At 36.3% G+C, this 25,452-nt stretch overlaps 1 protein-coding gene across 1 annotated transcript; it reads left to right on the top strand.

Moving 5' to 3' along the window:
- The first annotated feature begins 8,257 nt into the window (after nucleotides 1-8,257).
- On the top strand, nucleotides 8,258-13,071 carry LOC100800976 (methyl-CpG-binding domain-containing protein 10). Its single transcript, XM_041014556.1, has 3 exons — nucleotides 8,258-8,395; nucleotides 8,510-8,601; nucleotides 12,016-13,071. The coding sequence occupies exons 2-3, from the start codon at nucleotides 8,515-8,517 to the stop codon at nucleotides 12,790-12,792; spliced, it is 864 nt and encodes a 287-aa protein (XP_040870490.1). The 5' UTR covers nucleotides 8,258-8,395; nucleotides 8,510-8,514; the 3' UTR covers nucleotides 12,793-13,071.
- Nucleotides 13,072-25,452: the final 12,381 nt, after the last annotated feature.

Here is a 25,452-nt window from a genome sequence, read left to right as displayed (position 1 = left end):
AATTGCTATTTACACCCCTATATTGGTATGTTCACCCCCTGTTTTTGTGTTTTTGTTGTTTTCTTTCTGAAATCTCACGAAACTTTACGGATTCCACCGCGATGAGTGTTAAGCCTTCCGAAGCGATCAACAATGGTCCTCGGATGAAATTAGAGTGTAACAGTTTATTTACACACACCCCACTTTGCTAAATACACTACCGTTCTCGTGTTCTTGGCCGGTTTCTTCCCGAAACATCTCGGAAATTGACGGATTCCACAATGATGGGTGTTAAGCATTTTGAGGTGGTCAAACGAAGGTTGCATGCCGACAAAAAATGGTCCCCGAATGAAATTAGGGTATGACAGAAGGGCATTTGCTGAAGTGCTTCTCCAAATGGCAAGGTAATTTCCAGTTTCTTGAAGATATCAAGAAATCTGGTCTAATGTCGCTCTTTATCTTTCTAGGAGGGTACCAACGGATATGGTACCTCCTTGCATTCAATAGGAGTAGCCTCTTTCTTCTTTTCTAAGTTAGCCTCACTCTTGCCCTTCTTCTTCTCAATCTCAACAACCTTCTCTTTTTGTTTTTCATTTTTCAACTTTTTTTCTTTTTCTTTTATTTCTTCTTCTTTTTTTTTTTTTTCTTTTTCTTCCTTCTTCTTTATTCTCTCTTGATAGTCTTTTATTGGTGTCTCTCCTTCTTCATCACCTTCTGCTTCCTCAACAATTTCTTCAAGTTCAACTAAATCATCAACCAATTCCAACGCCAGTTCATCAGCCAACTATTGTTTAAATCCCTCCACCTTCTTATCAGCTCTACTTTCCTCCGCTTGAATTGCCATTCTGCTTCTAGTCATCACAGCTTTGCACTCTTCTTTAGGATTTTTCTCTGTGTTTGTTGTAAAGTTGTTGGATGGTCTTTCAACTAACTGCTTTGCAAGCTGGCCCACATGGACTCCCAAATTCTTAATTGCAAACTCGGTGCTCTTTTAGTTAGACATTGATACTTGCATGAATTGAGCTAGAGTCTCTTCTAGCTTTGTGGTTCGGTCATAGAGACTTGGCATCTATTTTTGTGGCCTTGTAGATGAACCACCCTGGTCTCTATTGAATTGGTTACCAGGGTGATTTTACCATTGTCTCTGCTGTTGATACTGTTGGTTGTTCTGAAATCCTGGAAAGCCACTTGTATTGAAATTGCCTTTGGGCTGATTCCCCATATAATTGACTTCATGTGCAATTTGTTCTTCATTAGGGATACAACACCCAGATTCATGAGCTCCACCACAAATTATACATCCTACAACCTACAAAATAGAAGAATGTGAAGTTTGTGCAGAATGAACCTGAGTTGGCAACTTACTGATTGTTTTTGTTAATGTCTCTAGTTGTTTGGATAGCAACTTGTTTTGTGCCAATAGAGCATCCTGTGAGGTTAGCTCCAATAAACTCTTCATGGTAGGAATGTGGGCTCGGTCTCTCAAAATGGCAATGTCACTAGCAGCCATGCTTTCAATTAAGTTCATTGCTTCGTTGGGGGTCTTTATTTTGATCTTACCCCCAACTGAAGCATCCAAGAGCTGCTTAGATTGTGGTATCAATCCATCTATAAATAAGTTGAGCTGTATTAGTTCAGAAAAATCGTCAGTGGGAGTCTTCTGCAATAAACCTCTGAATCTTTCAAGTGCCTCACTCAACGATTCATCTGGAAACTGATGGAAGGAAGAGATGGCAGCTTTGCCTTCTACAGTCTTCAATTCAGGGAAGTATTTCTTTAAGAACTTTTCTACTACTTCATCCCATGACTTCAGACTGTTTCCTTTAAAAGAATGAAGCCATCTCTTAGCTTCTCCAGCTAAAGAAAATGAGAACAGACTCAATCTGATTGCATCCGCAGGCACACCCGCCAATTTGATAGTATTGCATATCTCTATATAGGTGGCCAAGTGAGCATAAGGGTCTTCATTGGGTAGACCATGAAATAGATTATTTTGAATCAGTTGTATCAAAGAAGGAAGATATGTAATTGTCTGAGCTTGAACTTCTGGCTGTGCAATACTAGGGAAAATTTGTGGCACAGTAGAACTTGAATAATCTTCCAGGGTTACTCTTCTTGGCTCTTTAGCCATGATTGGGTCTTCAACAAGTTCTATATGAGAGTGCCCTATAATAGGAAAACTAGAAGATGCATCGAAAGCTCGAGGTTCTTCTTCTGGAGTTGCAGCTGCTTCTAAATCCTGAAAAAAATTTCTGATTCTCTCTGAATTATGCCTTCTACAAGTGGCGTTAATCTCCAAGTCAATGGGGAGTAGATCTTCTTTGCATACAAGAAAACATAATAGCAATTATCCAGCTCAAAAGAACAATGAATGTATAGTAACTAAAATATGTACAAAAGAATCAATGAATCAAAGAGAAAAAAAATATAAAGCAATGTCGTAAAACTGAACTAAACTCTTCTTGAATCTAGTTCCCCGGCAATGACGCCATAAATACTTTGTTAGATTTCCCCTGCAGTTACTTTTTGGTCCATTTTTTCTTTATACAAATATGTTCAAGGGAAATCTGGTTTGCCGAAAAGTGCACCGGGTCATCAAGTATTTAAAATTTAAAACAGATGAATCCGAGTATCGAACTCAGGGAACTAGTGTTAGATAGGGTTAAATTTAGAAATAAGCATTGTTGAAAGAAACATTGATAATTGATGATTTAGAACATAATTAAACTAAGTCTAGGCTAAAAACAGTAAAAATGCAAGTAAGTAAGATTGACAGCAGTAGGTAAAGGTGTTGGGTCTTTCTAACAAACCAACTGATGTATATAAAGATGTTTCTCTAAGCAATCATGCTTTTATGTTCTATGTTGTAGCCTAAATTACTAAACCTCGATCCCTAGTTAGACTGAATTAATCCAAGCTTCATCCTCAAATCCCTCTTGTTGGACTAGGCTTAATTTAGACATCCCTCCTAGGTTTAGACTAACTTAAACTAAGTTTCATCCTCAGATCCCTCTTGTTGGACTAGACTTAGCTTAAATAGCTTACGACAGTTTATACTAATTTAGCCTAAGCTTTGTCCTCCGATCCCTCTAGTTGGACAAGACTTAGACCAAACAGCATTATTGTAATAACGTATATAAAACCAAAACTTAATCCGCAGATCCCTCATTTAAGACTAAGTTCCAATCCTGCTTCATTCAAGTTCTAAGGCAACAATACATTTCCCAATGCTAAAGTCACCTAACCATGCACACAAATGGTTGATCAAACCAAGAGCATACAAAATTTAAGCACTAGAAGAATCATTGAACACAAGAAACACAATCAATTAGATATTAAAGTAATTACATTAGTTGTTCTTTAGAAATCCCCAACAAGGGTGTTTAACCAGCCATTACAGAAAAACCCTAACAATAATGAGATTAAGAGTAGAGAATAATTGCTCCTTACACAAGAAGGGGATCCCTCCTCCTCTTCTCAGCATTTCATAATCACTCTACAACTCTCTAATCTCTCTCTAATTACAAAACCTAGGTATCTCTGCAAAAGCTACTCCTTTTGCTGCCTCCAGAGCTCTATTCCCGAAATAGGCACTACGGTGGGCTCTGGAATTCTGTGCAAATCCTCTATAAAAGTGTGTGTCTAGGGGTGTACCCTAATTTTGCACAAGACAGGCTTTAAATAGGCTCTGAATTCGCGATGTTGCGCTTAGTGCCACCATCGCGCTTAGGGCGAGTAAGTGGATTTGAGCTTAGCGCTAGTCGTGCGCTAAGCCTGGCTGAAGACAATTGTTGCGCTTAGCACACTGATCTTGCGCTTAGCGTGCGGCCCTGATATTGATGCTTTGCCAGATTCTTCTGTCACGCTAAGCGCGCTGAAGCTGTGCTTAGCGGTGGGTGCGCGCTTAGCCCAACTGATGAGCTCAGCTCAACTGTCACTTTTAGCACTTCATGACTTAGCCTCTTTTCACCTGAAATTGCACAGATTTCATCATTAAATCCAATGGAAATATTCTAGAGACAACATTAACAATAAAACAAGATTTATTTACAAAATTACTACAAAATAACCATAAATTGGGGACTTACACAAGTTTTGGAAAATGCTTTCTATACAAAAGTTAGTCGTATAAGACGACTAAGTCATAAAGTACTCCAGTGTGGGTTCTATTTACCTACCACCCATGCAAATGCTCATGCATTTGTGGTAGCTTGTAATAAATTCCAACTCACATGGGGTTTTGTTTAAGAAGATGGAAATGTCCTGAAACAACATGCTTGTGATTGAAGTGTTTGATGTTTGGGGAATAGACTTCATTGGTCCTTTCCCTAATTCCTTTGGCAATGAATATATTTTGGTGGATGTGGAATGTAGGTCTAAGTGGGTGGAAGTTGTGGCATTTCCCACTAATGATTCTTGGGTGGTTGTCAAGTTTTTAAAGAAAAATATTTTCACAAGGTTTGACACCCCCAGAGCAATCATTAGAGATGGTGGTTCTTATTTTTGCAATAAACTTTTTGATGGCCTTTTGGGCAAATATGGAGACACTCATAAAGTTGCTACTCCTTCCCACCCACAAACTAGTGGCCTAGTTGAACTTTCCAATAGGGAGTTGAAGAGAATTTAAGAGAAAACAGTAAGGACGCCTAGAAAAGATTGGGCAATGAAATTAGATGACGCCCTTTGAGCTTACCAAATTGCTTTTAAAACTCCCATTGGAATGTCTCCTTATAGAATTGTGTTTGGGGAAAATTTTCATTTACCTGTTAAAATGGAACACAGAGCTTTTTGGGCTCCTTAACTTTGATTTTGAGCTTGCAGGAAACACCAAGTTGATGCAATTGAATGAGCTAGATGAGCTTAGATTGACAACCTATGAAAATGCAAAATTGTACAAGGAGAGGACTAAGAGATGGCATGATGCAAGGATTAAACAAAGAAAATTCCAAGTGGGGGATAAGGTGCTTGATTACAACTACCACTTCCATCTGTTTCCTAAGAAGCTCTGATCAGGATGAGGTGGTCCATTTGAGGTAAACAAGGTATTCTCTTATGATAAATTTTGATGCAAGGTAGTGATCAGATGATCAAGGCCTTGATGAGTTAAAGCCAAAAGCTTGTGAGGTCATGATCAAATTATCATGGTTGTGCTAAATTATCATGTCCTCTGGCATTGTAGTTAAAAAAATGATCAAGGGAAATAGGAGTCATCACGACTTGCTTTGTTGTAGAAATCTATTATAAGTAAATTACAAATTGGAAGTTTTCTTTCTCTTTATAATGATTTTTTTCTTTGAATATGAGTTAATCCAATCCTTTAGAAATATGCTATAAATAAATTAAAGGTCCCAATACGACTAAACTCATTTTTAAAAATAGTTAAAAAAAATAGTTTGAAAATCAATTTATAAAACCAATTCAATTCTTAAAATTGGTTTGAAACCAGTCCAGTTCCAAACTGGTTCAGAATAGGTTTTTTAAAATTAGTTTAGTTTCAAACTAATTGCCAAACCAGTTCTCATATTCAAGTTAAAATTTAACATGTTTAAAGGTTCAAAACTAATTCAGTCCGATATTTTCAAAAATTGGTTTTTTGCATAGGCCTAGCCTCGTTCCTAGGAAGGCTTTTTGCCTTTCACAAACTTTTATAGTTGTCCCATTTGTATAGGTTTTCAATCTTGTCCTTCAACGTAGTTCACTCTTCTGTGTTGTGACTATGCACTCGGTGGTATCAACAATATTTGGACTTATATGCTTTGGGTGGAGAGCGGCTCCAAGTTGAGAGTTGTATTAACTCCACACTACATGCTTCCTTTAGAACTCAGCTCTTGCTCTCTTTTAGGGGAGTATATAAGCTAAACTTTGGTCAAGGTGGCCTATCAGTAATTTACTTCCCTATACTTTGACTACTTTCAGCTTTCTCTTGTTCAACCGCTTTCTTAGGTGCTTCTATGTGAACCTGTTCTTTGAAATTAGTCATCTCTTCCATTTGGATGAAACAAAAAGCCTTTGCTCTTAACTCGTTCATATCTTTTGGCAGTATTTTGCATAAGCTGTTTGAGAAGGGTTCTGACTTTTTGACCATGATCATGTATGTGAGATACTTGAGGGTTTAAGTCTTGACTCCAGACTAATATTGACGAGAATCTCTCCATGAAGCCACTGCAATCAAGTTGTGGGGTCTGCTCGTCACATATTGTGCTCCGAAGTGCGCTATCAAGTTGGCGAAGGAGTCGATGGAATTTCTCAACAAACGAGTATGTTACTAAAGTGCTGCCACCTTTAGGTGTTGGGTTTTTCCATAGGTGTTGGGTTTCCTCATTTGGGGATATCCTTGATGGGATTCCCCACATTAGTGGACTCATGTGCATGTGGATGTTTTCCTTGATTGTTAACAGCGGTCTTGTCATTGGTTGTTGCCATTGTTGTTTGAATTATCGTTGAAGGGAATGTTTTCCTACGGTTCCATGGCAAGCGCCAAATGTTCTTACATGATTTGGCAGAATCTTCTTACAATGATACTCCTCCATAAGCTCCTCCTAATACAGTGGTGGGGCGTACCTGTGAAGACACTCTGACACTTAAGTTAGCAACATAGAGGTAAGAGCAAATATCAAGATAGATTAGAATTTAGCTGGTTACCTGAGACCTTGGTGACCCCTTTTATAGAGGTGAAACAAAATCTATGATCTCAATTTCCCTAATAAGATTACATGATTAAGGTAAATATAATCTTATCTTATCTTACCTTGAATGATAAACCCTTTCTAGATTTATAGGTTATCTTAATCTTCCTTGTATATAAATCATTAAAGATATAGTTTCCCTCTTTCCTAATTTATTCGAACAAAATTTTTTTATCATTAAGTGATTTACTTGGCCAACCAACGAATATGAATTTGTTTGTTGTGTTTGAGTAGTACACTTATCATAAAGTTTACTTATGATAAAATTTAATATTAGAAGTATTTAATTTTACTAACACCTAAAAAATTAGTCGTTGGAACAACAATCGCAGATTGGATACAGCTAGTACAGGGAAGCCGATTAGGGCGATTAACATGGCTAAGTTAGGGTATATTGGTAAAATGACTGGGGCAAAATGCTTTGAATAATCCACAGACCATTTTAGAGAGCGTGGAAGTCAGCTTAATAGACAAGGAAGCAGTTGAAGGGATGATAGTCATGATCTCCTAGATTCTAGGTATTTTTAATAGTGTTTCAACTAATGTAACCGTTAATTGATCATTATAAATAGGGCCAATCACATTGTAGCATACACCCAAACATCAATACAGAAAAATCCAATTCATTTAAGTTTTTTATTACTTTTAGTCATTTATCATTTTCTTTTACCGTAATTTCACATAGGAGTAGCCTAATATAGAATCTTGAGTTCATCTATTGCTACAAAGCTCTTAGGAGTGGATTGAGAACCCAACCAATGAACATAGTCCTTTTCCTTGGGTCAATCGCCTAAAGAAATTCATTGCTTGATACTTAATTGTCACCAACAATGTTATAAAAATTAGTCTGATCATTGACCCGGGTCGAGATAGTGTGTCAGTGGTCCAATTGGTGAATCAGTAATTGGTCCGGTTTGACCCAATATATATTAAAAATTCAAAATTATATATGTATCTATTATATATAAGTATATAACTAACATTATTTGATTAAGAAAAGTCCATCCATACTCCAAAATAACAATTAATAATAATGAGACATCAAAATAATATCGTAGAGATAATCCATTATTTTTTTTTTTGCTTCCATAGCCCAGGCTGGGTTTGTAAAAGGGGGTCGGGTTGTTGGGTTCCCTCAAAATCGGCCGAGTTTGGCTGAGTCATTCCGGGTCACATGCATGAACGGTCCAATAGTAAAATCGGCTCGATTAAATCATTGTGTCTCGATTGAATTATTCCAATCAACCGGACTAAATTAGATTTCATAACATTGGTCACCAAGACCAAGGAAGTTTCACACAAACAAATTTATTTCAAATTTTTATTATATAAAGAATTATTATCCTATCCTATACAAGTTAAAAAGCTAGGACTTGAAATATAGAAATAATAAGAAAAAGGACAGTTGACAGGATAAAAGTTAAAAAAATAAATAAAGAAATAATGCAGAAAAATAAGGAAAAAAAATAAGAAGAAGGGACAGGTGGCAGGAGGATAGAGCACCTTGACGCTAGTAAGTGCCTAACACACAAATCGAATCGACCTGAACTGCTTCTTCACATTTTTTTTCTAGTGATTCCACAACGTGTCCTAACTCTGAAGTCCCCTTACTCTTGGTTATTCTACTCTTCTTTCTCCTCCTCAGAACCTCAAACACCAAAACCAAGCATTACAATTCCCAATTTCACAGAAACACCAGAATTAATAAAACACATAACAACAAAAGAAGTTAGTTTTCTCTGTTCCTTTTAAAATTTCCCTATCCGCGTTCATGTTTTACCATTTTCTTCTATTTTTTTTATGTTACAAATAAGGGGAAATTTCTCGTGTTGAATTTTGCAGGTGAAAAATGGCGAGCTCAGTGGAGAAGGAGGGTGGCGCGAGCGAGGAAACTTTCTCTGTGGAGCTTCCTGCTCCACCTGGTTGGAAGAAGCTGGTTTGCCACCGTTTCTTCTGTTTCTCCTTTTCTGCGTTTTTTTGCACTGTTTCGCTTTAACTATTTCATTTTGTTGAAATTCCCTGCTTAAATTACGGTAATTCGTTTGTTTTGTTGCGTCACCCTTCTTGCTTTGGCGTCGATGTGGGCCTTTTTTTCTTTCTCGCGATATTCGGTCTCCACCGCTTGATTCCGAGCCTCGGTGACCATACATGAATTAGGGCTTTTTGTGGATTTCGTTAGTTTGTGTTAAATTGTGTCATGTTGAATTCACGTGCTTCGAAATTCACATTCAAGTGTCCGTTAGGGTTTTGTGGTCGCGCCCAATATTTTTGTATCAAGAAACGCGTTTTGATTGATTCTGTTGGGTCTTACGTAAATATATCCGTAGACACGTTTATCACCTTTATTGGCGAAGTTGGTAATATATTCCAAGATATTGCTGCCTTCCCTTCTGTACTTTTTTTTTTTTTTTATCAGCTCCTTCCCTTCACTACTACTTGACTTTTAATTATGACTGCTCAATTTTTCAGGCCATAAATTTAAATTTGACATTAATATATTTTAGCTTACTTTAGTTTTGTATTTTTTAAAAATAAATCCAGTAATAAGCGGTTATTGCTGGATTGTTCTTGTTCTAGCGTATGTGTTTATTGCATTAAACTTGTTTGAATATGGCTGCCTGCATATTAGCTGCTGTTGTTTGATTTACCCTCCACAAACAATTATAGTGTGTATAAATTGCCAAATAAAGTACTTGTTCATAACGATAAGTGAATGTGCAGAACAGCTTTTCAGAGAAACAGAAAAGTGTTTATGTTGAATTGCTGGAATAAAGTCATTATTTTATGTTTTCCTGGATGCTTTTTTCAAATACGTAGTTTTGGGGGACTGTGGTTAGCTTTCAAAAGAGGAGAAAAGAAGAGAAGTTACAAAAATTTGGAGATCCAACGTAATTTTGCATTCTCAGAGTCTGGTTGGTCAAGATGTCTATCAAAGGTAGGGGGTGGAATTTTTCCTTGTTTAATAATATTTAAAAAATTTATTTTTAATAAATAATGACTTTTATAGAAATATTTAGTATTTATAGTTTGTTTAGTGGAAGTCACATTTACAAATTTATTACAAAAAGATTTTTATTAGTTCTCATTAAGTTTCATTAATCTTCATTAACTCTCATTATATACAAACCACCTAAAAGTGTAAAAGTCCAATGCGGGATGCAAGGCATTCAGTCATGCTAATTCAATAAAAAAGTGTCACAGTTCAAGTTTGCTGTGCATAAGCAAGATCAGCCTGTTATGAACACAGCAGGACCATATATGTATATATGTAAAGCCTGAAGAAGGGGACCAGGACTCCTGCCTGCCCCCTCTAAATGTCTTTATGTTTTTATGATGTTCTACTACCGCTATTATGCTGAGCTGATTATCTGATTTTTTTGTAGCGTTTATCTCACTTGAAATCACAGGGCATCAAATAATTCAGCAGATCATACTCTTGTTGTTGACTTTAGTTGTTTTGAATACATTGCATTACTGGTTGTGCTGAAAAGCTGTGTTACTCTAGATTTTCTCTTTCAAATTGGTGAGGTTAGACTCCAAGCAACTGTTGTTAAGATCACGATTTAGATCCTGTAATTGCACGATCTCATATACATCAGGAGCCCCCTTCCTTGCTAATTCATGCCACAGATTGTGAAGGAGTGGGATCTCAGTGGCATTGCAATCTTCATTGCTCAATTGTGGGATCAACGATCCCCTGCGAGTAGAAACAGAAATATGGGTCCAGTTTGCATAGTAGTCAATCATACTGTAATTACGGGGTGGTGGAGTGGAACGGCCCCCCACTGCTCTTGAGGCACTTGTTTCAGAGTGCCTGGCCATTGCGCTGCCATTTGTGGCGCTAATCATGGTGTTTTGCATCTGCTCATCTTGTTTGCACTGTTGCCAGACAGCCATTGTCATCTCTGTCTGTGTTCTCTTCTCTGCCATCTTCCATAGGAAATTAGGGTTTCAGTTGCACTTTGATTACAGCGGTGACACTCCGCTAACACTTACCAGAGAAGTTGATGGGTCCTAGGGTTTCAGGGGACTTGAGCCAAACATTTTTCTGTTCTCTTATTTTCTGGTTTGATTTGTTGGGCCTCAATTCGAGCCCTATTTTGCTTCTCTTTTGTTGTTTTTTTATGTAAAACATTACATAATATAATAAACTAAAGAATAACAGTAATAAAAAATATAATAAACTAAAAAAAATATATGATATAATAAATTAAAGAATAATATTATAATAGTATATAAAAGTATGTATTATATGCAAGTGTTTTAGGTAGGGAAACGTAGAAAGATGATCCTAGTTACTAACCCTGAGGTATGAGTTTCCATCCCCCTCCTGATCCTATGTACGATCTTGATTTCAACAACCTCGCTCCAAGCTGTGAGTATCTTTCTATATTATCCGATATAGCTTTTACAAATTGACATTCTTCTCAGAGTATTATGACTTGTTTTATTTATCAGAACCTTTCCCTAGTCCCTTTTCTCAAAAGAGGTTGAAAAATAAAAATTGACATGGGTTATAGAAAAATTGTGATAAATTGACATTTGGTGCCTTAGATGCAACAGAATTTGTCATTCATAATTTATGATTTCAAGATGTTATCTGATTTTCTTTTTCACAACTAATGTTCAAAACTTATTGGGCATCAAATCATTCAACTGGTCATTCTTGGCAATGATGTTTTAATGCTTCATGTCATTAATGAATTGGTTAGATTTAAACTTTTTGGGGATGCTGTGTGCCACACTGTTATTGTAATGTTTAATACAGTATCATAGAATCATGTATTGCCATATCATTAAAATGATTACACAGCCCACATCAGATTGACCTCCAAGCCTCATCTACAAGGGACAGAAATGCGAATAAGAATTTAGTTAGAGAAGAAATAAAGGATTCTAATGTCATGAGGAGAGATTGGTGGAGAGCCGGGATTCTTTTTTTTTTTTTTTGAGGGGGGGGGGGGGGGGGCGGGGGGTTCTATGTAATTTGATGAAACTGAACATTGAAACCAAGAGTCAGACAGCTCTGTAAAACCATGAAAGTCACTAAAATGTGGCTGTCATATCTTAAAAAGCTAATAAAACTGATTAGAAAACAATAATTTTGTCAAGAGATTTGCTCTTTATATCTTTAGATGTTACTGTAACTTTCTATCTGCAAGAGTTTCATACTATGGGATCTAAGTGTAATTGTGATGTGAAAGTAGTGAATATAGCTTTATTCTTATCGTTAGGGTCTACTTTAAGAAGTCAATAACAACCAAAATCTTGTATATGTTATGATTGTTGTTTTGTTGCTTGCTTTCTCCTGTAAGATGATTCACAAATCACATACTGTATTTCATTGCAGTTCATCCCAAAGAAAGCTGGTACCCCAAAGAAAAACGAGATTGTGTTCACTGCACCAACAGGAGAGGAGATCAATAACAGGAAGCAGCTGGAAAAATATTTGAAAGCACACCCTGGTGGTCCAGCTGTATCAGAATTTGACTGGGGCACTGGTGAGACCCCAAGAAGATCTACAAGAATCAGTGAGAAGGCAAAAGCAGCTCCTCCAATAGAAAGCGAGCCCCCAAAGAAACGTACTAAAAGATCATCAGCTTCACAAAAGGAAACTTCCCAGGAAGAAAAAGAAGAGAAGACAAAGGAAGCGGAAATGCAAGAAGCTGATTACACCACTAAGGATGATAATGATATAGAGAAGGAAAAGGATGTTGTAATGGAAAATCAAGATGTCAAGAGTGTGGAAGATACAGATGTCAACAAATCCACTCATTCTGGAGAAGCTAAAGCTGGAGAAAATGTTGAGGTACCTATTGAAAAGGACAAAGGAATTGAGGTCTCTGAAGTTTTTCTGAGAAAGGATGAAGAAAAGATTGAGCAACCACAGGAAGAGACAAAAGAATATCGTGGATCTGGGGAGCCAGAGAAATTGGAAACATGCACTATTGCTGACAAAAAGGTTGAAGTGGAAGGAGTGAATAAAGAGGAAAACATCAAAAGTACTCGTGAATTTGAAGCTGAGGAAATAGAAGGAACAAAAGTGAATAGTGAAGAATATCACAAGCTTGATGAGATAAACAAGGCTGAAGCAGAGTTGACCATGAATGGCAATCATGGGAGCTGAACTGGCGAGGTCAAAAAGCCTGGAGCAGGGAATAGATTAATAAGTTCTCGGCATCTCTCCTCTCATTCTGACCCCTTTGGATCTGTGTTTGAAGATGACTTTAGTTTTTGTTAATGTTATTTATCTGATTGTTTATTGAAACAATATACAATTTTAGAGCATAGACCTATAAGGTACCATCCATGGGTGTATTGGACATACGTGTAGCTTCTAGTTGCTATTGTAACATTCTGTTGTAAGATATGTAATATGGACCAGTAATGGATCAATTTCGTAAAAGAGCTTACTCGTTATTATATTAACGTTTACCACTCTAGTTAAGTCGCGTCCATACTTAAAATGGAAAATGATTTTATTATGATATACTTAACGTCTAACGGACTGTCAAATCAATTGCCATCCCTTATTGAAATTAAATAGTTAGTTTTCAAATAATTTGATTTGTGTGAATTAAATAATTTACTTATTTTTATTTTTTATCTATTTTATCTTAGTTTAAATTCTGAAATTTTATTGCAATTTTTAATTTTTAATTTTTTTTTCCTTATTCTGCCAATTCTGTTTTAATCCTTATTTTGTGTTGATAGTTTATGCTAATTCGATCTCAGAGGCCAACAAGCCAACATTTCTAAACAATCCTGAGATCAAAAGAGCTTGTCGCAAGAACAACACTAACACAAGGAAAAGAAGGATGGCTTGAGCAAATTGTGGAAACAATGGTAATGATAGAAATGAGGAGAATGGAGACAATGTGGTTGACATGATAGAAATGAGGAGAATGGAGACAAGGAAAAGCACACTTACACGACTATCTCACCCCCCCCCCCCCCATGGTGAGGATCACTACCAATATTGTGCTCCCTTACACTGGGGACCAAAATTGTGAGTTGAGGCATAGGCTAATCCACATGATTGAGAGAATGGAGTTCCATGGCTTGTGTTTGAAGATCTTGTTCTTCATCTAAAGAAATTCCTAAGGCTCACGACATAATCAAGAGACCAACTACAGCGCTAGACTACGTCAAATAGGTTGCCTTCCCATTCTCACTGATAGGAAAGATTGAAGACAGGCTCTATGACCTACCAGACCGAAGCATTAACACTTGGGATCAGTGTTCAACATAGTTCTTGAAGAAATTCTTCCTAGTAGCAAAATCTGAGCAACTGGTAAGAGAAATTGAGAATTTTGCTCAATATGAGCAAGAGTCCTTATCAAAAACTTGGGACAATTTAAGGGATTGCAAAAGAGTTGTGCATACCATGGCTACTCACCATAGAGGCCAGTCCACATTTTCTAGGGAGGCCAACAAAACTGGACCGGGCCCTGATGTTGTTATAGGGGAAAACCTCGTGCATAAATTAACTAATGTAGCAGTAGAAATTATTGAGGCCATGGCTTCAAATGCCTGTAAAAATACAGGAGATAGAAGGATTCTCAAGAGGCCAATTGGAGTGCACCAAGTGGAAGCCAGTTCATCTAACACAACTATTCATCAAAAGTTGGATGTTCTGGCAAAGCATATAGAAACCTTAATGAAGGCACTGATTCAAATGATGACACCTGCTCCCTTACCCTGTCTGTGATCAATATAGGGAGACGGGTCATACAAGAGGATATTGCTCATTTGCCAAGGCAGTTTAGGAAATGCATTATGCAGAACACTCCAATAGAAACAATTATGATCCCCACTCCAACACTTTCAATTCAGGATGGAATTGAAGGATCACCCTAACCATTTTTGGGGAGAGCAGAAGAACCAAAATGTGTACAAACATCTTGATAAACATCAAATTTATCGTATTTTCATATGCAATTTGAGACGTTTATTTGATACTTTAATATACTTTAGGCTTTGTTTTGAATCAAATTCGTTATGCTTTCAATTTTTAATATATTTTAGATTGGAATTACAATTTTTAAAGTTTTAATATGATTTTGTGAGTTTTTATAGAGAAATAGGGCAATTTTACAAAGTAGCCTCACTCAAGCCAGCTCAAACAGAGGAGAAGATGAAATTTTATAGAAGATATCTCGCTTAAGTGAGGAGCGCCCAAAAATTGAATTAATTCAAAAAAAAGATAATTGTGGAGATGTAGCTCGAAGATAAATCAAGAAAATCACTTGAAAGATAATTGCAACAATTAAAACAACTTATATCAGTTAAAGAGATAATTTCCTTGTATCGATTATATTATTTTGTAAATTAAAGAGATTATTTTCCTCTACTAAACACATTTATTGTTCTATAAATAGGGACGCATAGGCATCAACAAGAAAAATGCTTGTACACACCACCCTTCACTAAAAACCCTCTTCTCTTCTGTTTTCTTGTATTTCATGAGTGACTAGTTTCTTTCTTAACTAGAAGAGGAAAGGATTGAATCCTATTTGATGTAATTTTTTCACATTAATATATTTTTTATGTTCAATAATATATTTTTTTATGTTCATTATACTTAATGCTTTATGAGTCTGCACACCTCATAGATGATTCCAGGAACTGATGTGCACTTTGATGAGTCTCGTTGAAACCCGAACAAAATCGAATAATTAATTGGGGTTATCTCTAGGGATAGAATAATCTTGGTTAAGCCTCACTAATTCCCAAATGATAATGTTGATTGCTTGTGAGGGTTTGCCAATGGATTGAGAATCAAGGAAAGTGATTTAGGGTTTATCACCTAAGAGATTAGGGATAGAATACATTAGTGAATTGGGGATGAATGATATAACGATGTAGAAGTGTGAGGAATTGCATCAAATAGGGAGATTCTGAGTACAATCTTAACATCTCAACATTATTGTTTCCATCTACAATTATTATTGCGTCAACAAGTAACTTCTTAACTTGTCTTTTGATTTATGTTATTAAATTTTCAATACATTAATCTCTCTAGAAAAATATATATTTTATTTTCTGTTTTGATTAGTTTTAGATTTAGGTAGTTTAAAATATACAAATACAAAAATATCTTTATCTGAAAGGTTTTAATTTGAATATTCATCCTTGCATTATTCCCTTGGGAGATGACCTCAGCTTTGGTTTAGTACTACAATTGGGATTCGGTTATACTTGGATGACGTAAATCCTAATTAAAACGTTAACACATCCTCACCTACAAAAAAAAAATTAGAATCAGAGGCTTAGGCAGGATAAGAGGAGGCCAACTATGTAGGAGACGATGATGGAGCTTATGTCCAAGAGTGATCAAAGGATTAAGTCCTTGAAATCAACAGTGTCAAACCTTGTCACTCTTATGTCTCAAAGGGCTCATGGTACAATGCCTTCTCACACTAAAGCAAATCCCAAGGAGGAATTGAATGTTCTAACTACAAGGAATAAGAGACCAATTGCCAAGCTGAAGAAGAAGGACAAAGTGGCTCTGCCACCTTAGAAGAAAATTCTTACAAAAGAGAGTCCATAAAAAGAAAAGGAGAAGAAAAAAAAGATACTAACAACTCTTCAGGTAAGTGTTCCTTTCCTTCAAAGAGTAGAAGACAAGAGTGAGGATAGGCTATTTTCAAAATTTGTGAAAATGTTGAAATATTTGCACATAAATATTCCTTTCGTTGAAGAAATTGCTAAAATGCCAAAGTATGCCAAATACTAAAAAGAAATCATTTCAAATAAAGGAAAGTTGATGAAATTTGCAACAATTATCCTCAACAAGGAGCGCTCTGCTATGAGTTTAAAGAAGTTACCTCCTAAGCTTAAGGATCCAGGGAGTTTTTCAATCCCTTGTGTCATTGGAAACTTGTCCTTTTATAGAGCATTGTGTGATTTTGGTGCTATCGTTTGTCTTATTCTGTTTATAAGAAGTTGGGGTCACAAGAATCCCAACCCACTAACATTTCCATTCATCTTGTAGATAGGGCACTTACTTACCCGGGGGGAATAATGGAGAATTTTTTGGTGAAAGTCGGAAAGTTCATCTTTCCCATTGACTTTGTAATCCTGGACATGGAGGAGGATGAAGAAGTCCCAATCATTTTGGGATGACCTTTCCTAAACACTCGAGGGGCCTTGATTGATGTCAGAGAAGGGAAATTGACTTCGAGGTTAGGTGATGAGGTGGAAGTGCTTATAATACTTGGTTCTTCACAAAGCTCTTCCTCCTCCTGTAATTTTGTGCAAGCTAGACCTCACCCAAGTGTGGGGAGGAAAAATCCTCTAATAGATAATGTCACTCCAAAGAACCTAGAAAAGGAAAGAGGAATAAGAAAAAGAAAGATGACACCACCACTCAAGCACCTAGTTGTATAGTGGATGATCTTGCTAAGGGATTGTTGCGAGAAAGGGACATCAGCCTATTCAAAGGTGGTTGATTTATCTCCTTTTCGACTGCCAAGCTTGGGATGTTAAACAAGTGATATCCAAGAGGCAACCTGTGAATGCACTGGCCTTTGAGTTAGACGTATCCTTTTTATTTTATTTTTTCTACCTTTTAATTTTGCACAAACAAGCTTAGACAATTTAAAATCTTTGTCCTTTTGATAATTCTTATTTTTTGTGTTCCTTCTCTATTTTCAGGTTATGCTTCAGTTTACGCTTTTTGCATTTGGGGGCACTACATCTCTTAAGTGTAGGGAGGGGTTTTCATTGCGCACAGTTTGTACCACCCCATGACTTGTATTATTGTGGTGCTTGTGTATTCATGTGTCAATGTAATTGTTTTCATTCTATGATGTGTTTTATTTAATTCAAGAAATTTGTTTTTAAAGAGCCCCATAAAAAATGTGTGTTTTGGACTTGCAATTAGTTGATCGGTGTTCTCCTTGGGTTTTTGGAACATTAACAAGAAAATATATGGATGAATAGTTCTTCTTTGAGCTAAGCCACTAGAAATGAGAGTTTTGAACCTTATTTTATTCACTGTGTGATGTTTGGTTTGCCTGGGTTCTCTTGCACTTGGTTATTGTCATACCCTAATTTCGTCCGGGGACCATTTTTTTGGTGGGATGCGACCTTCGCTTGACCACTTCAGGGTACTTGGCACCCATCGTTAGACAATCCGTGAAATTCCGCAACATGTCGGGAGTTGAAAGGAAGTGTTAATGCGCAATCCGTAAAGTTCCCTAACATTCCGGAAGCCAAAAAGGGGATGATTGCGTAATCCGTAAGGTTTCGTGACTTTATGGAAAGAAAACAAGTATCGTTATGTAATTCGTAAAGTTCCGTAACTTTACGGAAAAAGAATAAGCAAAAAAAGGGGGCAGAGGGGGTGTATTTAGTAAATAGGGATGTGCAAATAGCAACCACCTTCCTCTTTTCCCCGGGGAAGGAAGGCAGAACAAATTCGTTCAACCCTCCTGGTATCTGAGAATCACTTAAAATTAGTGAGAAAAATTGTTTCCGTGAAGAAAATCCAAGCCGAGGCGCTTCCGTAACGCTTCCGAGAAGTTTCCATGGGCGATTTCGCGAAGGTTTTCCACTGTTCTTCATCGTTCTTCGGTCTTCAACCGGTAAGTTCCCAAAATCAAACCTTTCAATTCATTCTATGTGCTCTTAGTTGTCCCCACTTGTTTCGGGTGCTTTTATTTTTATTTCCTTTACTTTCTGTACCCCCTTTTGACGTGCTTTAGTCATTTATTTAAGTCACTTTCTCGCCTAATAAAAAAATAAAATAAATTTCCACTGATAATTTGAGTTGTAATATCTTTTAATTTCTGTTAGAATAAAATCCGGCCGATCTTTCATGCCGTAACCACGTTTAAAACCAAAAAGAGGCAAAATAATAATATAATAATAAAAAAATGTCTTTTAATAAAATAATCAAAAAAATCAATCGGACGTTTTTCTTTGGGATTTTCTTTCTTAATCGAATTGACTAATAACCAAAGTGAAACTAAGGCTAAAATCAATTCATAAACCAAGCTTTTGTCATCACCTAAAAAACCATTTTTTAAGGTCCAACACCTTGAAATGGTCTTTTCCGCTTTTATTGGTTAAACGTGGATTTTTAAAAAGCCTAAAATCAATACATAAGCTTTGTCACCTCTTTCAAAAAAATCCAGAGATCATTAATGGTCCAATGCCTTAATGTTTTCTCTCCTTTCAAAAGAATCGAAAGATCGTTTAATGGTCCAACGCCTTAAATGAGCTTTTATTCAATCAAAATATGTCTTGCAAAAAAAGGATAAAAACAACTTAACCAACGTTTAGTTCTTAAAGAACTACGTAGGTCTGATTTCCTTATCACAATTGAGGAATATGTAGGAGCAAGGGAAACACCCTTGTCAACCTCAAAAAGATAAAAAAATATAAAAGGCATAAAAAGACATAAAAAGCGTAAAAAAGGGAAGATAAAACAAATTGAAGTCATATTTGCACACTTGATTAAAGGCTGTCGTCCCTTGTGACGGACGCGTGGGGTGCTAATACCTTCCCCGTGCGTAAATATAACTCCCGAACCTTTCACACTTAAAGTTCGTAGACCACGCCTTTTCCGGTTTTTCCGACGTTTTCCTCGAATAAACGTTGGTGGCGACTCCGCGCATTTTCCTTCCTTGGAAGATGCACCCGTGAGTCTCGCGTCGCCCTCCCGCCGAAGGGTAGGTTGTGACAGTTATATTTTGAAATGCATATCCTTGAATGATTTTTCTTGTGTGCATGAATTGATGAGGCTATTTTTAGGCATTTATTATTGAACTCGGAATTTTGTTTTAATAGAACCCTTAGTTGCCTATGTTTGAGCCTTGTTGAAAAGGAAGATATTTAGGTTACTCAGAAAAAGCATTTGTCTCCTCAGTTAGTGTCATCATGTCTGGGGTGGGGTATGTGATGCGCCTTTTTGCTATCATGTTAGCTCTTTACCCGCCTTACATTGCAGCCTAGCCCCATTACACCTTGTGATGCCTCACTTTCATACTTGCTAGATTATTGTTTGAGTTGAGTTTATTGACAGGTATATTGAGTTGCATGCTTCCTGAGTGTGGTTAGAGTGCTTATTGTAATGCCCTAAAATTTCCCTAATTGTAAATTGATGTTTAATGTATTTCTTATGTTCTTTGATTATTTGATTGATTTGGATGAGTCGAGGTGTTGCGTGAACTAGCCATGCTGATGTTGAGTTATGTGGAGTTTTATTGACTTAGGTTGAAATTATGAGATTTCAAGTTTTACCTTAACCGTTCTTTGCTTTCAAATTTGGACTCTAGGTTCCTAACCCACTTCCCCACGGTTTAACCATTGGTTATAAAAAAGATGCCTCTTCAACACTATATTTGACCCCCAAATGTTATTATTAACCTTGTTTTTGAAATGTATATTAAATTCCCTTCAGTTTGGTATATGGAACACTATGTGATGTGATCCTGACTAGGAGCGGATCGCTTGATATAGGCTACGGAGATTTAGATGACGCCACTTCCAGTGAAGGAAGATAAGTCTGGGTAGATGCCACAAGGATTACCTTGATAAGTCTGTGATTGGTTCAACAAGGAACCTAGAGAGAAGCTCTCACCAAATTTTATGAAAATGCCAAAAGTCCCTTCATTGAAAACAAAAACCAATACTTATAGTGTATCTGAACAAAAAGATAAAAATAGACACGAGCCTTCTAAACAGTTTGGGCCAAAATTACAATAAATAAAAATGATAACTAAAAAAACATATTTAACTTGGGCCTTCAAATTAGTTTGGGCCTTCAGCAACAATTAATAGTCTTGGTAGTGCCTCTGCCTCTGGGCCTTCATCTTTCTCCACTTGGGCCTTCAATCATCATCAATGGCAGCTATACAAATGACTAGCCTTGTCTCTATGACATGTTAGGCCTGTTTAAGTCTGCCTCTGGTCATGGGCTCTTCAAGTGCTTCATGGTCCTTGCCCTTAGTTGTGTCCTCATCACTGTGTTGGGCTTGTTTAAGTCTGCCTCTGGTCATGGGCCCTTTAAGTGCTTCATGGTCCTTGCCTTTAGTTGTGTCCTCATCACTATGTTTAGACTGATGAACGTGAATGAGAGAGGTCTCTGAGCGACGTAGAGAGGAGATGATGGGGAGCTCACGATAGGTAAGGGAAGTTTATTATAATTTGCAGGTTTTGATACCATAGTTAAGGTCAAGGAACCTAACTATGGGGATGTATAACTATCCCTGTTGCATGTTGGTTTTCAAGAAAAATTGTGTTTTTGACTAATGGGATGTCGTATATTTGTTATTGATGAATGAAATTGTGAATGATGTTGTTGTTGTAACAATTGAATTTTTTTTGGGAAAAGTCTTAATTATAGAGGAGACTCTACCCAAAATTTGATATTTGTTCTTCTATTTACTTCTTTTTTAAATTTTTAATGGGCTTAAGAGTTTGTTTTGTAAACCACAGTTCCCATCTTTAATTTAGAATTTTTCCCTAAAATACTTGTCTTGCTATATTATGGATTGTGTTGTCTGAAGACTTAGGGAGTGTGAATCCCAAGCAAGAAATTTATATGCATATATATGGAATGTGATTACGGATGATGTTGTTATCGATGATAATGTTGATATGAGGTGGTGTTGTTATTGATGATAATATTAGTAAAGAATGATGTTGTTATTGTGATAATATTGATATGAGAATGATGTTGTTATTGATGATGTTGTTGATGTTGGTAACGTCATTGAGATGAAATGATGTTGATGATGATAATGTCATTGAGATGAGATGATGTTTATGTTTAAAATGATATTGAGATGACATGATGTTGATGTTGGTAATGACATTAAGATGAGATGTTGTTGACATTGAAAACGTCATTGTGATGATGTATGTTATGTATGTACATGGGGAGTGCAGTGGCCATGATGTGGTGGGAGAAATAGAGTAGTTAAAGAGTTTTAAGCATCTATGAAGAAGTTTTGGCTTTTACATGCCCAACTCCCTTGAGTGACATTTGTATTGGTTGTTATCTTGGTTGTTGCATCTTAGTACATTTGATATCTGTTTTGCATTGTGTATCATTATAGTGTGTGTGAAGAAAAGTTTCTAAGCTAGAAAAATTTCTTTAGAGGCAAAAACTCTTTGTTTTAATCGATTACAACCTCATTGTAATTGATTACAATAAGCTGTTTGAAGCTTGTAGAGTTAAGTCTCGTATCGGTTTAATCGATTACTGATATCTCGTAATCAATTACACTATTGTTTGAGACAATGACTAATGACTGATTTAGTCAAGAGTCTCTACTTTAATCAATTACCTAGTGGATTAATCAATTACTTCTCTCTCATTCATGTGCTCAGAGATGAACAAGAACACTTTAATCGATTACATTTTTCTTGAGTATTTTTCTAGATGTTGGATGAACACTTTAATCGATTACTTAGATAATCTAATTGATTACTTTGTTAAAATAATCGATTATCTTATAGATTTAATTGATTATATACAGTTATAACTAATTTCTCTATAAATAACAGTGTTCACATATACACATCATGAGATCATTAGAGAATACTCAATACATCTCGAAAATAATTTCTTAGTCTCAGAATGAGCAAGATTTCGTGTTTTCATTAGTGGATAATAGAAGAAAAGAAAAGAGCTATATAGTAACTCACAACTTCTTAAACATTTGATTATGAGGATATTTTCTTCAAAGTGAGTTGTGTCTTTTGAGTATAAGAAGATCAACTTCTCAATCCAACAAGGTTTTTGTGGAAATATTGGTCAGGTTGTATTTCTCCTACTTGGTTTTTCTTGTGTATGGTTTTTACATGGTTTTTGTTTTTATGTGTGAATTGCTTACAACATGCTAGAATATGGTTTTCTAGTTTGGGCTAAATGGTAGGGTTCTCTTAGGCTTATATTCACAAAGGATCCTAGTGTTGGGTGCCTTAGTCTCTTTTTTTGGGGTGGGAATTGTAGATTGGTTGTGATTTCTTGTAAGGATTCTTGATGCATAGTGGAAATCTAACTCGGGTTGTGGATTAGATAACTGGATTAGCTTCTTTAGAAATAGAGAGTGAACCAATATAAAAGATTATGTCTTTCTTCTCTTGCTCTAATCTTTTTCTCTCATTCAAGGTTTAATCAACTCATTCATGTATTAAACAAGTTTTTCACAAAGATTCAAGTTTTATAATTGTGAAAGAAAGGATGTTAACAAAGGATGATGTTTAAGAAAGGATTGATTAAGTATTGATTACGTTCGATTCATATTTGTTTTGTGATACGATCCAAGTAAAAAGTATTTGTTTACTATGTTTTTTTTAAAAGGTATATTTTGTTTTGAAAACTAATTCACCTCCCTTCTTGGTTTATTGAGTTCCATCATCTTTTTCAGATATGACGACAGGCACTCGACCCTTGGTTGAGTGAACGATACGCGATACCATGCCCAAGACTATAACAACATTGTACATCCTCCCATTTCTTTGGATGTGGGATAAATAGCTCCACACATTTCTCTACACAAATGTGTTAAACATGTCAAACCCTAGTTGTACAGGCCAGCCCGATCAAGATCTATTAACAAGGATAGATACATTAGGTGAACTTTGTTCCTTGACTTTTCCAGCATCAACACCCCATCAATCATTCCTAAAATATATGCCCCACAATGGGCTGCTAGTTGTTGTGGTGTAGGTTCTGCTGGTCAAAAAGGGAAGCAACCCTTATAGACTAGTTACAAAACTTATAGACTAGTTTATTTTTTCCAAATTTGAGTTTCGGAAGACCAATTACCAAGTCTTTCCTAACTAGATGATTTAAATGATGCATGTTAATGTGTGCAGCCCTACGATGCCACAACCAAGAATCATCTATTTTCTCACCAAGCAACTTAGCTCATGAAAAGATGCATGCTCAACATTCAACATAAAAATATTACCTATTCTCTTACCAATGTGGACAACTTTACGGAATATGGCTTCACTTATAAGACAACAATTTTTGTTGAATTCAATCTTGAAGCCTTTATCACAAAGTTGACTAATGCTAAAAATGTTATGCTTTAATCCATCCATATATAACATTTTTTATTTGAGTTTTGTGTTGATTCCTGATATTTCCTTCTCCCATTATTTTTCCTTTGTTATTCTCTCTAAATGTAACGACTCGCCTCATCGCAAAATAATCTCAACGTCATCACGTCGGCTTGGCGGCTCCACAAAAAAATCTCACTTCATGTACTCTACTCTCTCATTCTGCTCCCACGAACAAAGGTTCATGATCATCACAGGTACCAACCACACAGTACAAAAATTGCAAAGGTGAGTTTATTATAAAAGAAATTAACACAAAAATCAAATAAGCATAATTAGCGAGAAACATTAACAAATACCATAAGCATACACAAACATCCATTAGTCTAACATACACTCAACAAGTAGTCATCATCCATCCATAATTCCAATCAATCATGCTCAATATGATGCATGCACCTAACCTCAACTCTTAAATGCAATGTGGTACCATTCATCAAGGAAATATCTTAAGCGTGTCCACACGACACTCTTACTTTGGAAAACTAGGCAGTAAGTGTCGAGGTCACCCTGTCGTGCACAGGAAACTCCCCCCCCCCCCCCCCATAGTGATTAGCCTGAGTCTCAAGGGAGTTCCAAATCGAGTGACACACCCCCAAGTACAAGTATTCCCCCTCATGAGAAACTACAAGTACTTACTGACAAAGTTTATACTATTTCCATGCAATATGAAGTACGAAACATGGGCACCATTAATGCACTGACCGTAGATAATTAAAGATTCTAAGCCATCCCCCTTCAGAGATGTTTAAAACTCTTTAACCACTATATTTCCCCCACCAGGGATATCCAACATGGTCACTGCACCCCCCATGTACATACACATCACACATTATCACAATGACATTTTCAACATCAACAACATCTCATCTCAATGTCATTATAAACATCAACATCATCATCTCAATGTCATTCTCAAAAATCAATATCATCTCATCTCAATGTCATTCACAACATCAACATCAACATCATCTCATCTCATGACATTATCAACAACAACATCATCTCATATCAACATAATCATCAATAACAACATCATCTCATATCAACATTATCATAAACACCAACATCGTCTCATATCAATTATTATCAATATCATCTTCAATTACAACATCATTTTCTATCAACATTATCATAAGCATCAATGTCACCTTATATCAATTAATATCATCAATAACAATATCATCAGTAAATCACATTTCGCATATACACACATATGTAGTTCATGTCATGAGGCATGTAAAACATGAAGGACATGCACAAAGTGCGACTGTATGATGTGACAATGGGGTGTAGCAAGCAAATGCTCACCTCCCCCTTAGGCTGATCCAAAATTTAATTGGATTGGGCTTAATCCATGTGAAATTATAAAACTACCCCAAATACAAAAACTAGTCTAGGTGTTCTAAAATACAAGGGCTAAAAAATCCTACATTACTGGGGTACCCTCCCTACACTATGAGCCCTAAATATAAGGCTCAAAAATAATGAAACCCTAATCTAATATATACAAAGATAAGTGGGTTCATACTTAGCCCATGGTCGAAAAATCTACCCTAAGGCTCATGAGAAACCTAAGGCCTTATCCTACATCTTTGGCCCAATCTTCTTAGAGTCTTCTATCCAATGTCCATAGGGGGTAAGATTGCATCACCTTTATTGACATTCTGACCCTCATGTCCTCCATAAAACCTAGATA

This window comes from Glycine max, chromosome 4 (assembly GCF_000004515.6).
Source record: "Glycine max cultivar Williams 82 chromosome 4, Glycine_max_v4.0, whole genome shotgun sequence".
In the NCBI taxonomy this organism is placed as follows: Eukaryota; Viridiplantae; Streptophyta; class Magnoliopsida; order Fabales; family Fabaceae; genus Glycine; species Glycine max.
Note: the sequence above shows the minus strand (reverse complement) of the source record. Positions and strands in the feature narration are given on the sequence as shown.

Coding starts and splice junctions, on each gene's coding strand:
- LOC100800976 (XM_041014556.1), top strand. CDS start 8,515: ATGGCGAGCTCAGTGGAGAAGGAGGGTGGCGCGAGCGAGGAAACTTTC. Junction 8,602..12,015: donor CACCTGGTTGGAAGAAGCTG/GTTTGCCACCGT, acceptor ATTTCATTGCAG/TTCATCCCAAAGAAAGCTGG.